This window comes from Plodia interpunctella, chromosome 9 (genome assembly GCF_027563975.2).
Source record: "Plodia interpunctella isolate USDA-ARS_2022_Savannah chromosome 9, ilPloInte3.2, whole genome shotgun sequence".
NCBI classification, from domain to species: Eukaryota; Metazoa; Arthropoda; class Insecta; order Lepidoptera; family Pyralidae; genus Plodia; species Plodia interpunctella.
The window spans coordinates 7,916,097-7,929,595 of record NC_071302.1 but is presented as its reverse complement, the minus strand read 5'-3'; the positions used below and the strand labels follow the sequence as shown (position 1 = coordinate 7,929,595).

At 34.2% G+C, this 13,499-nt stretch overlaps 1 protein-coding gene across 2 annotated transcripts; it reads right to left on the bottom strand.

Annotated features, from left to right (window-relative positions):
* Positions 1-3,210: 3,210 nt before the first annotated feature.
* Positions 3,211-12,621, bottom strand: Tsp26A (Tetraspanin 26A). 2 transcript variants are annotated; one of them, XM_053749612.2, is made up of 9 exons: positions 12,231-12,351; positions 11,642-11,762; positions 10,524-10,597; positions 10,031-10,105; positions 9,655-9,753; positions 8,766-8,945; positions 7,767-7,880; positions 6,927-7,043; positions 3,211-6,533 (listed from the first exon to the last, which is right to left on the bottom strand). In XM_053749612.2, exons 1-9 carry the CDS (start codon positions 12,318-12,320, stop codon positions 6,465-6,467), a joined length of 939 nt encoding a protein of 312 aa, XP_053605587.1. In that variant the 5' UTR covers positions 12,321-12,351; the 3' UTR covers positions 3,211-6,464. The 2 variants fall into 2 exon arrangements, with proteins under 2 accessions (XP_053605587.1, XP_053605586.1); XM_053749611.1 differs by lacking the exon at positions 7,767-7,880 and having other exon boundaries at positions 12,231-12,621.
* Between the last annotated feature and the right edge of the window lie 878 nt (positions 12,622-13,499).

The window sequence follows — 13,499 nt, the reverse complement described above, 5'->3', positions numbered from 1 at the left end:
TATAAACTAGGCGTACCTCCATTATTCGTAAAGCAACTGGGATAATACTGATATAAATACTACCCATAATATAAATGTAAAAGCACGTTTATTTATTTGACAAAAACAATTTTACCAAAAACAAAATCTCTCATCTCACAAAACCTGGGCTTAACCGATAATCTAAATAAAATGAACCGACGGGTAAATTAGCTGCAACATTTAAAAATTATAATTTAATTAAAAATAATAATATAATGTTATAAGTATCATAAAAAAAAAACAGATTATGATTTATTTATATATTCTTTTGTCTATTCTACTGTTGCTCTAAAATTCCTAAACCAAATTACAGCTGCGCCGTGCACTGTCTACAGTAGTTATGCTAAAATGAATAATTTACAAACAATTAAATATTCTATGCACCGTGTGTTTCTGACACATTCCCGAAAGAGATGGCTGGACAACCTAATCTCCCATTTCAAAGCTAGTACTGAGCCATAGAATATGTAATATTAAAACAATAGAATTGTGTCAAAGTGAAAAAACGCAACGCGCGTTATTTCAGGACATACCTACCTACCTATGCCAGGCATTTCTCTCGCACTCGATCGAATCTTCCGTTCCATTCTCAATGCATATTAGAGAAAATACCCAACGAGTAACTAACGTTTACACGGCATCTGCACTAAAATAATCGAATTTCATGTTTGAACTTATATAAGTGAAAATACATAATTGAAGTCGAACAAAAACCGGCCTGAAATTTTTTATGCAAATCTATTGTTCCTCTTGGGAACAAATGGCATCACAAGTCGCCTGTAAAAGGTGACTAAGTTATAGATAAGCACTAATTGCTAACACTTGGTTGGCAATTATATAATATGAATATGAATTATTATAATGATCGAAATAAATATGAACCATGGAATTAGTAGGTACTTACGGAGTACTTACTAATTCCATGATATGAACATCGCTGCATACAAACGTCATTTAGACAGATTTTTATATAGCAGACAGGCAAAAAATATGATTGTATTTGAAAAAAATGGAACTAAGTAGGTACATAAGGTACCTACTGGGAATGTGAATATTTGATGGACGCAGTTGTAATTATTTATGTACATATTAGAAATCGCAGTTTACTCATTATCATCGTAGTCGTAGCACTATGTATCACTCGCAAGAATGTACGATTCACTACTAGTGTGTTTGTGACACTAATTGTGAATCGTACCTACTAAGAATACAATACAACCTCATTACAATCTATAAATTTAATTTTTCGGTGAACGTACTATTTTATGAGCATAAAAGCGAAGATATAGTAAAAGATTTGCACTTCTAATTTTCCATATTTCAAAATCTGTGACGGCCAGACGGAAAACATAGACTAGCCAGATTTGTAAGTAGGTCCACTAACTCTAATGCTGCTATTAAATTCATGAACAAACAAATTTACACTTGCATAATTCACAACAAGTTATATTCGTGATACGCCCAAATTCTGACACGTAAATTGGACGGTCCTAGTTGAGCTACAAATCCGATAAAGCAGCGCGACCTGGCGCTATAAGTCAATATCAACAACATAATTAATCCTTTGTCTGTTATCACTATTGTGTCCATATAAAAACTCATAGCTTCGTATCGAGTCTTTCAGTGACCCGCCACTCAGTACACGGACGCCTCGTTAGAAAGAGACGGCATGAGCTTAATCTCCCGTTTCAGATAAAGCCCGGGTAGACAAAGTGGGCCTGGACACCATCATACATTTTTAATTCGGTGGCTCGTTAGCTCTCCGCTCAACCACAGAGTAGTGACAATCAAAGAGATTACAGAGGGTTTGCATATACTATTGGAAAGGAAATTGTGTGGATCCATCGAAATAGTACTTAAATCCTTACGGATATGTATCGTCCTTAATAAATATGAATCATAGAAAAATCAAAGAAAGATCATGGAAAACTGAATAATGTACCTAATATTGCACTCGTCCCATCCGAATTTTATTCCCGTAGTTTAGATGAATGTTTTACATCTGAAAATAAATCTAAAAATGCGATGTACTCTTGTCTTTGCATGTTCCCGATTTCATTCAGGGCATCGGAGCTGTGACGCCACGAAACCTTATCATTTTAAAGATTCGGCTATGAATTTACAACCGGCCGCCTGACGACCATCCTTGGAAATGCTAATAGGTAATAGAATAGCCTATCAACAGCCAAGGCTCCCTAACGCGCCTCGTACGACATCCGCGTCAGGCCAGGATATATGGTTCTATTCTAAGCGGAACCACACGCATGCCACCACCAAAATGCAATGTAAATATGGCAAAATACAGACAGTTCATCAATAGTCCATTGCGAACTAATAGTAACTGTTATCGTCATGTTCCAAGCGACTATCGCCGTCTAATCCATGTGTAATCCTCGGCGAATGGAAATAAATAGCAGATCAATCTAGTTTCGATTAGACTCGCATTGGTTTCGCATCGCATCGCGTCGGCTGTCTCGTCACTCGGGCATGTGTCGCGACGGCTCAGCGTGTCATTTGTCACCATGACATATACGATTTGCGCTTGTAATTCTCGAATGAGGAGGTAAAATTGTTTCATGTTTTTTTTTTTGTAGAAACTGATTTGTACGATTAAACTACAGGAGATATTAATACATTTTTGTGCTTTTGTAGGTACAATTATTGCACATATGAATTTTAATTCTTGTCTATTGGAGGTACTAAAGAGGGCATCCCCGGGTCACTAGCACCACCAGCACAATTTTATCGATTTCTTTTAGGTAATTTATACCGAAAACTCATTATTTACGACAAGAATTTATATGGCTACACTAGAGAAATTTATTTTAGTTTTCCATTAGAAAACTATTAAAATAAATATATCTAGTGTAGCCATAGGACATGTCATAACTACTAATAACATTTTTAATTTGCGACCCCCAAAAATTTTCCGCCCTGGGATCCAGCCAACACAGCCTACTGGTAAATCCAAAGAGTGTAGCATAATTTGTAGTAACTTTAATTAAAATGATGAAAAAGTGATGGTTGGTCCATTCTTAAATTAAAATTCTATATTAGTTGACGATGTCCATTACTGATTTTGTCTATGTTACGATTAACGTGTCAACATGTTTAAGCAACATCAATAGTACATAACATACATTTAGGTATGGAAAAAGAGTATGTTTACTATAGAATGAAAGTCAACAGTTTCCTCATAAGTCTATATTTGTGTATAAAAATCATTTTTACCTTCAAATAATTGTAAATTTCTACACTAATCTATAAATACATGGACATTTTACAACATTGCAATACTTTTTGGCGGTATAACAAACAGGGTAATACTTTTTGACAATTCCTAAAATAGTAAATAGCAAATAACGCATTATTTTCAATAACATTTTTTTAATGATTGCATCAAAAATATTGGGTACAACCGTTTAAAAAATGTTTACAACCATTTAAATCTACGTAAAGGATAAATAAAAAATAACAAGATACAATATAATTCAATTACGAATGCGCTCAGTACGAACAATATGATTGTATCGTAGTCATCAAGGCGTAAAAATATCTAAATTGAAAATTGTAAACAAGCGCGGCTTTGCATAAATATCTTTCTAAAATTGAGTCTTTTTCATTATCTAGTAGGTACTTAAAAGCAGAGATTACAAATGAAAATGTATAAAAAAAAATGAAAATGTATATAATAAATTGTATAAAAGTAAAAATCATTTATAAAACTGAATTAAAATTATTAACGCCATCTACTGGCAAGTTGCTAGAAACCATACTCGGTCGTCAAGTCAGAAGCTCCGCCCACCGTAGAACTTTCGAGAATATTACTTCCCCGACTACGGCGCTTGCGGTAGGTAGCACACAAATTTTATATTTTTTTGTAAATTTTCAAATAAAGTATTTCGTTGTCAAATAAAGGAAGTTTATTGAAGAAAACCCCCAATCCTGCACAAAATTGGTCCTTCGAGCCGGATGACGAAGAGGATTCTTCAATCAAGCGAAGAATATATACGTCGATCGTAGATCTATACGTCGTGGACCTCCAAGTCAAGTCAAAGCTATACGTCTACGTGAGAACCAGATCAGCAGTTTAACGGTCAGGTTTTCCTTTTTCAGGTTTCAGTTTTAGCTCAAATTTGAATACTGAGTTTTGCTGTGTACGTACATCCAACATGGCAGAAGCATAAATATTACATAATAGGACGTCAATCCTGCTACCATAAAGTCATAATTGTGTGTCAATGATGTTTCAATAGTACGACTTTTATTGTTACTTTTTTATCAATTAATGACGATTTATCTACTTTATCTTAGCAAAACCAAGACCCAGAAAATGTTACTGTTACCTTAGGCTCCGTTAGTCTACATACTACTAACTTCATACGAAGTGTACCACCGCATTGATATTCAAACAACTATATTCTTATATATTATAGGAGTATATAAAAGGAGTCCCCTGTCGCGTCTGTCTGTATGAACGCGATAAACTCTAAAACTATTTTTGTATGGTTTTCATCAATAGATGTTGTGATTTAAAAAAAAGTTTAATTACACGGTGGTACACCACGATATCTTAGCATTGTAAAATGAGCTTAGTGGAACAATGAGTATTACTAGTTTTAGTATAACTTACATTAACATTATCCTAATGGGTATAGTACATTTTAAACTTACAATATTGTCAGCCATTATTCTCCTACGGCATACGCGACCCAAACGCTCTCGACAGATTAAAAAAAATTTTTTTTGGTAGAAAATGCAATTCTTGAAATATAATTTATACTGTGATAATTATGTTTACAGTTTATTATTTCCTTAATACAAGTCTGGTAAAGAAACAAAAATACAGGGGGCGATGACACAAAGTACAATTATTAAAATAAAAAGTATACTTTTAAATCAATATAGGCAATATTATAAAATTCAACGATTTCGTACACCGGAAAGCATGTTTTTTATGATTTACTTTTACAATGTACTTAACTGTTGTTACTTTTATGGGCTGACTTCTCTAGTCACGATTATAAAAGTGACATACGCACGATTGTTTTTTTTTTATATGACCCAACTAAAAGTATTGGTTATTCAGCAAACCTGTTTATCGTATATTAAAACAGTAAGTGCAAGATGGCAGTGTAATAATAGTTTATCTTCAATACTACATCTCACAGCTCCCGATAAGGCTCGTTTAGCCGATTTTGAACACAATCTGATGTCTGCAGATCTTACAATAACTTCAAATAACATTTCTTTATATACTAATGTTCGAATACTGATTTTAAAATTTTAACGAATGAGATCTTCAAAATTGTAAAAGTATTTTAAGATCTGACTAACATCCTCTGACAGTATACATTAAACATCTGCAACAACGAATCTTAAATTATCAGGCACAGTGGGAGTGAAGAGAAGTGTATCCAAGGGTAAAGGGAAACAGTCCAAAGAGTTTAGAACACAGAGTATGCATAATGATCAAGAAAATGAGATTCTTGTTTTGTTGATACTCGGGTTCTGAACCGGCAGTCTGATCAAGCGAGGCACCCTGACCAAGCGAGGCAAATGCCTCGTGTGGCTGCCTCGTAACGCTACTCAGTCAGATCCGACTATTGAGAAACTTCATAATATAAATAATTTTTATATGGAATTATTCTAGAAGTTAATTGAAAACTTCGCGTGACATGCAAAAAACAATTTGAGATTCATATCTCTATACTAATATCTCATGATAATGCATACTCTGAAGGAAGAAGGTATGACATTGGGACTTGAAATGAGATCACGATAATCGGGAAAATCCTTAGCAATATATAACTTCAGCTATATAAACTCTACAGGCATTTGGCAAAATTGAAAATCAAAAATCAGCCTGACGCTTTGTTTAAGCCTAATAAATTTTGTACAAAATGTTTTTATAGTTACGAACAATTCAACTTTCCAAATGCCTTTAAACAGGAACTTTATGTAAATATCGTATTTAATATCAATAAAGAATTCATTATCTACTAACTTTTAAAAGGCATTGATATAGCAAATTAAAATCGATTATCAAGTCACCGTTTGCAAAACAGATAAATAAATGCCAAAGGAACTTACCATTACGACAACTGGGCAATGTTAATAAAACAGACGAAGCGCAATGCATATTACAACAATAAAAAAGCATAAAATTCCAACTTGTTGCATTAAAATACGAATTTTAAAATTCTATAACTCTGTTAATTTTCAATACTGAACACATCGGTTTACATAACAAAATCATCAAAACCTACCCGATAGTCGGTCAAAAGTTGCGCAAAATCTACACGTCGCACCTGATTGGCTGTCGATTGCCGCGTCAAATTTTTGCATTGCACCTGATTGGTCGTCCAATGATCGTAGAGGGCGCTGTATGGGTCGCCAGTGCGACGATTGGTTCGTCACACGGCCGCAGGAGAGGCTGATTGTCAGTGCCATTTCGCCTTTTGTGCGAAGATGTCCGCTCGCAGGTTTTGAGCGAAACAGATGCCGAGTATCTGTAAATATTCATCTATTGTTATTTTTTCTGTATTTTATTTACAAATTTTAAGTTAAAATAACAACACTACAAACGATTTCCTTGCACATGAATAAACTATGATTTTGTAAATTCAAAACTAAACGCAATTCCTTAATAATTCCTGGATGTCAATTTATTAAGTTATATAATAAATTGATACCAAGCAACCGAGTTTTATAATCAGCCTTTTATCTGACATGCCGTTATTTTAATTACGACTTTCATCAAAACTATCTACATATTAAAATAATAAAATGCAAACATGCTTTTTATAATGAAAAAATAAAACTATACGGACTAGAATTATAAAATATATATATAGTAATGTGTACAAATTGAACCACAAAAGAGTGCATCTAAATACACTTACTTGTGCAAAAGCGGTACAAACAGCGGACGTGGCTACTATCAAGAGGTTGTGGTCGAACCACTCCTCGGCCGCCTCTAGACAGCCCTTGTCATAAATTATCTTACCAATATCAAAACTCTAGAACAAAAAGAAAATAAAACAACTAAAAAAATGTTTCTTACATTGATCTTAGATCTTTACCTTCTCAAACGAATATTTAAATAAAAACTTAAATATTTGTTTCAATGTGATAATTATATAATTCTAAATATATAATAATGATAAGTAATATATAGTTTGATAGTTTGTATAGATTTGTTTGAAAAAGCAAAATCTAAAAATGAACAGGTCAATCAAAACTACACTTCTACAAGATAACGATTGTATGTACAATTGTGCACGCATTGAGCTTCTGGAAGAAACAAATTTGCATTATAAATTACCCTTTATAATAAAATATTTTGAAGCCCAATGCGTGAAACTTATTTACTATACATAGGTACGTATGTAATGGCCAATGATCAAACGTCTTCGAAATCGTGCTTCAATGTACATTTACAAAACTTTACATTAGATTTTTATCTTTTGTTGCAATATGTAAAAAGAGATAAATGTTATATAACTGCTGTGTAAAGTTAACACTTGGACCACGGCTCGACTAAAAAACGACTGCAAATTTTGTAAGGGTTTTTTGTTCGCGATATCACGTCGTGTGAGTGTGCCAAACGGTAGCCAAATAAAGGGAAGGAGAAATATGCTAACAGAATGTGTTTTCACGCCCAAAAAGGCACGCGTTCAAAGTGTTAAGCACTTATTGTTTGATCTTTAGCCTGAATCAATCTACGGTCATAATAATTGGACCTTGAGAGTGAGTGGGGTCATCACAATGGCGGCGACGTAAATGAAATGCACGTGCAGCCAATCCTCCGCCGCCGACATGCAGCCGCGCTCGTAGATCACGCGCCCAGACAGGTGCTAGGCCATACAGGTTACAAATTCAAACCTACTCACCCGGGTGTAAAGAAATATTCATGGAGAAAATTTTGTAGAGATCTAAGTGAGCAGACAAAAGTAAAACTGAGCACGTAGCGCAGACGCAACTAACCAATCACAGTGCGCTATTGTGACGCAACGACAACCACAACGCAATTGGATTGGTTCGCTGCGTCTCACTACTAATAGATTCCATAGTAAAAAGTAAAAGGCAAATACGCACTTCGCCCTCTGAACATATTACGTAAGAGTGTAACAAACATAACCAAACTTTTACATGATGTTATCTGAGCCTGGTGCATTTCCATGAAAATTTCGGAAAAATTTCGTGAAAGTATCCTGTGTTATAACAGGTTCTACCGGTTCTAAATTATATCGAAATTCATCAAATATAATTTGTGTGTTTGGGTAACAATTATCCAAACATACATCCAAATTTTCGCAATATAAATGTGAAATATTAGTAGAATATGAGTAAACAAGTTTTAAAACAATGTCATTTTAAACAACAGCTTTTATTGTAATCAAAATTGAGTTGTAAGTTGCAAGATGCCATCCGAAAAAACATATTTACCGTCATACATACATACTTCATAAAAGAAATTTTAAACGAGTATATAGTCTAGGTATAAACCTAGCGACGGTATAGGCTAGTTATCATTGCTATCAAATAAAAAAAAACCGCATCCAAATCGGTTCACCCGTCGATGAGCTACGATGCTACGTACACAGACAGACACACTTAGCGGTCAAACTTAGAACACCCTTCTTTTTGCGTCGGGGGTTAAAGATTACGAACGGCTGACTGAAAAGTAAATGTGATACGAATAAAAAATAAATCGGTATTGTGAACATATGAAGACTCACATAGGTGGGTTTCCTGACGTCGTAGCCGCACTGCTTGTTGCGGATGATGTCCTGCGGCTTGCTGCGGCAGCAGCTGAAGGGCACGCCGCACGCCTCGCGCGACCCCACGGCGCCGCTCGAGCAGTTGAAGTACGCGTTGCGGTCCCAGTCGCGGGGGCCCTCCACGCCGCAACATTGCAACTACCAAGCCAAGTTTACATGCTACAGTCTCTCTCATATGAGCGTCGCAACCCAAGGTGCGCTTTCCTACGTTTTCGTCTCCACTTCGCAAGGTTGTCGTTATCCCTAGTTGTCAAACCATTGGCAGTATGGCATGCATATCATTCTTGACATCAAGCCAACTTTTGTTTGATTTACATAGTATAAATACAGACATATTTACATAGTATAATTAAACATTTCTTCTTTTAAGCCCCGCAACGGAATACGTAATGTGTAATATTTTACACATTACGTAATCCGTTGCGTGGCTGAAACATGTGCCTGAAATATTAAATAGGTGATCATTTCAATTTATTAATTGTAATGATCATCTATTTAAAATTTCAGGCACAATAACATTTATAATCTTCACAGGCGGCTTCACGGGTTACGTGTAAATATAAACTTTCATCGGAAATCTAACTATAATCAAACTATCTATTGGTGAAAGCCATACAAAAATACGTCCGGTAGTTTTGAGTTTCGCACTCATACAGACAGACGTGATGGCCTTCTTTTTATAATACGTAAGGATACATTATATAGATAGACATATCCAAGACCCTGATCAATCTGAAAAAGATAATTTTCCATCTTGACTGGTGATCGAATCTGGACGACTGCAGCCTAATCACCACTATCCTATGGTCGTCGTCGTCTATAGCCACAAAAAATAATAATGTCTTACCCAGTCTTCCTGGATCCAGTCAATCAAGTTCTGCTGGTCTGGGTCCTCTCTGTAATGTGTGATGAAAGTTTGGAAACCAACCGTCGCTTGCTGTTTTATCTGGAACATTTGTAATGGACACCATCAAGCATCATGAATGAATATTTATTATCAAATACCAAGGGCTCCAATTAAATATTATATTTAAAACACATTGGGTGCTAAGATAGTCCAATAATGAAGCTAGAAGATAGGAGTTCCTCTGGACAAGTTCCAAATTGTCATGTAGAGTAATAACATAGATATAAATCACCTACTAACTCTTTGTATGGATTTTGGAAAATAAAATATTATTATATTAAAAAAAAATTATGAAACTTAATATAATTAAATTTACCCAGTCTTTGAATACGAAGAACAGGATACCAGTCGTCATTTCGGCCAGCAACAACAAAGCCAGGAATACTGCATACTGAAATAAAAAATAAATTGCTACATGTTCTTTTAAAAAAAAATACTACTATTAGGTACATAATAAAAATACTATTGTATTTGTATACAATATAATATTGCTTAAACATAATATTGCTGATATAATTGTTTATATCAGCAATATTATGTTTAAGTTTCGAAAGTTATAAAATGCCAATAAGACTGGAAAGCAACAAATGCCTACAACATTAAATATAAAAATGTGAAAGAAGCCAAAGCCTTCTTTGGCTTCTTTCACATTCACATTCATTTCAATGAAATATTGGTTAAATAAATTTCATTTCAATTCAGAATCAAAATCATGGAACACAAATAATGTGCTGTTAAATCAGTTAAACAATGAAGAGGACAAAGAATGTAGGACGATAATAAGTACTAAATTGTACTGTAATACTCACGCAAGCTAACAAGCAAGTGTTCTCACGCAGTGCGCCGACGCAGCCCGTGAAGCCGATTATAAATGTTATTGTGCCTGAAATTTCAAATAGATGATCATTACAATTTATTTTACACATTAGCTGCGCTGTTAAATGTCCCTATGGGATATTTCAGAATATTTCAGACTACCGGCTCGCCCTGGCTTCGCTCGGGTAAAGAAGTTTTTGAGTTTATTTAATTACAAACAAAAATACAAATCTTTCCTCTTTATAATATTAGTATGGATAGAATGGAAATGAGACTGACAGATTAGATGGATGGATTGTTTAAACAACTATACAACAAACCCATTAGAAACACAATAAGAATACTTTTAACTACTCAGTGCTCTCATGGCCCTATACACTATTGCTGTTCAATTGATCATCTCCTGGCTTGAAGTGGATACATAGGTATAGTGATCAAAAGTGATGAAATACAGACTCAAGAGACGTCAAATGATTCACAAGCATGTGGTGGAAATGCATAAAGTCATTTAAATGCTGTTAAATATTTATGATATCAGCATTAAGAAATAGTTTTTTTTAAAGAGCCTTGAAATCAAACAATGCTAATTTGATTATACACTAACACAATCAGTGAATACAATAGATCAGTGATTTTGTCTACACTAAGTGAATCATATGTGTAGTCTAAAATCATTCCTAAAATGCATTTAAAAAAATAATCTACACTTATAGGGATTAATAAATGCCTGATAGTAGATCATTAGGTATGGATATCCTGCAATGGCACTAGTTTAAAATTACAAATTAACAAATAGTGTTGATTTGTAAAGATTGTAGATCGATAGAAATAGAGGTGGCACAAGAGTATTTTTCATACAAAGTTTCACCTGTCTTGCATGTCCTGTGCGGTGATTTTTTAAAGTTAACTTTTTATAAAAAATCATGAACCTTGGGTTACAAACTATATCCATACCAAATTTTATTGCCCAGCAGTTTAGCTGTGAAAGCTAACAGACAGACTTTCACATTCATAATATTAGCTCATGCTAATCATTATTTTCTTAAGATAGATTCATACTTTCTCTATTGATATAAGAAAACATACATGTTTAAATTCCAATGTAACTCACCAACACAAATAAGAATAAATGCCGGATCCAGCGCAATGTTTGTCAGCCGGGAGAGGTTGTTAAATGTATCTTTTTCCGTCCATGCCCACACACCTACTGCTAACACTATAAGTCCCAGAAACTGTGAATAGAAAATAAGAAATATTAAGCAAATCTATGTACTATAGTAGACTAGAAATTAAGGAATGACATTTCGAAGAAATACATACAAATATTAACTTTAAATTTTGTGTTGATAGTACATAGACTGTCTACAAGATTTATATAGCTATGATGAGCTCCAAAAAAAAAGTATCAGACAATAGAACCCTATTTATTTGGTCCCTTTATTAAGAAGTTTGTTCAATATTTTATTAAATTACAACCACAAAATAATTTTGCAAGAGGTAAATATGTATAACGGTAGTTCTCTATTCATCAAACAACTAGTAGGTTCTACCTAGTTACTGTACGACTTTTTTCTTAGTAGGTAGCCTTGGAGATTGTAACCATGTAGAAAGGCCAACTTTGAAACAGAAGCTAAATTTTAACTAAATCATGAGTACATAAATTTATACAAAATTAATCAAAATATCAAGATGTTACTCACCCAGAACAATACATTTACACCAAATATTACATATTTTAGGCAACAGCTTACTTCGCTTGTATCGCGACGATATTTCCGAATACTGGGCATGTTTAGTATTTTTATGATTCTCTTAGCATTACAGTATTAGATGCTTGAATCATTTTAATAATAACTAATAGCTAGAGATACGTAAAACGACACAATAACAAGTAGGTCAAAGCAAAAGGCCTGCGAGCCTGCCGTCAAAAATTGAACACGAATCGAAACAACAAAAAGCACAAACTGTATTCCGGACTGAGACAACTGAATAATAAAGTCACCCCTTGTACATGTTTATCTCGTTTCTACACATGTATATTTCTTGAAAGAGAAAGAGATAATACTATCTTATTATCTACTCTTCGTTTTTATTGCATTGTAAGTACCTATGCTTGCTGTTGCTTGGGGAGTCACGTCAAGTGTCAAGTCAAGTCAAGGACCGTGAATATGTCAAAGTCAAACTCGACTCATCTGACAAGATGAACAAGTGTTGAAGTATTGATGGTGAATGAATATAGATAATTGAAAATGATTGAATCATGGATTAATAAGTACTGACGGAGTACCTACTAATTCCATGGATTGAATATAATATGGATAGATAGAATATTGATAGTCAATCGTAAGTTAGAAACAGTAGGTATTAGTTCGCTCAAAGTATGATCCAAAAGCAGGTGTAGAGTGCGTGAGCTGGACCCTAAGCACTTTCTTCAGAAATTTGTTCAGTAGGCAAAGAGTAAACATACACTAAAAATCTCTAGGAAAGGAAAAAACGGTATGGAAGTTATAGAGGAAAAGTGTCTGCTACAATGACAGTTAATAAAATTTTCTAGTAATAGTAGTCTTTCGAAATTCTTAACAGTTTTTGAGCAACACGCTCCGAAATAGTGACATTTTCGAAAAAAAAACGATTTATCATTGGATGAAAAATAGCCTGCATTATAATGTAGGTCCTAACATATGTATATATAGGTACATACCAATTTCATACAAATCTGTTCAGCCGTGTTTCCTTCAGAAGAGCTATCGAAACATTTGCCTTTTTTAACTTTTTTATATCATACTAGCTGCGTCCCGGGGCTTCGCTCCCGTGGGAATTTTAGGATAAAAATTACCCTGTGTGTTATTCCAGGTTATATTCTACCCGTGTACCAAATTTCATAACAATCCGTCCATTAGATTTTGCGTGAAAGAGTAACTAACAAACAGGGACAAGGGTGTAATAGGAAAAATAATTTATACCATAAA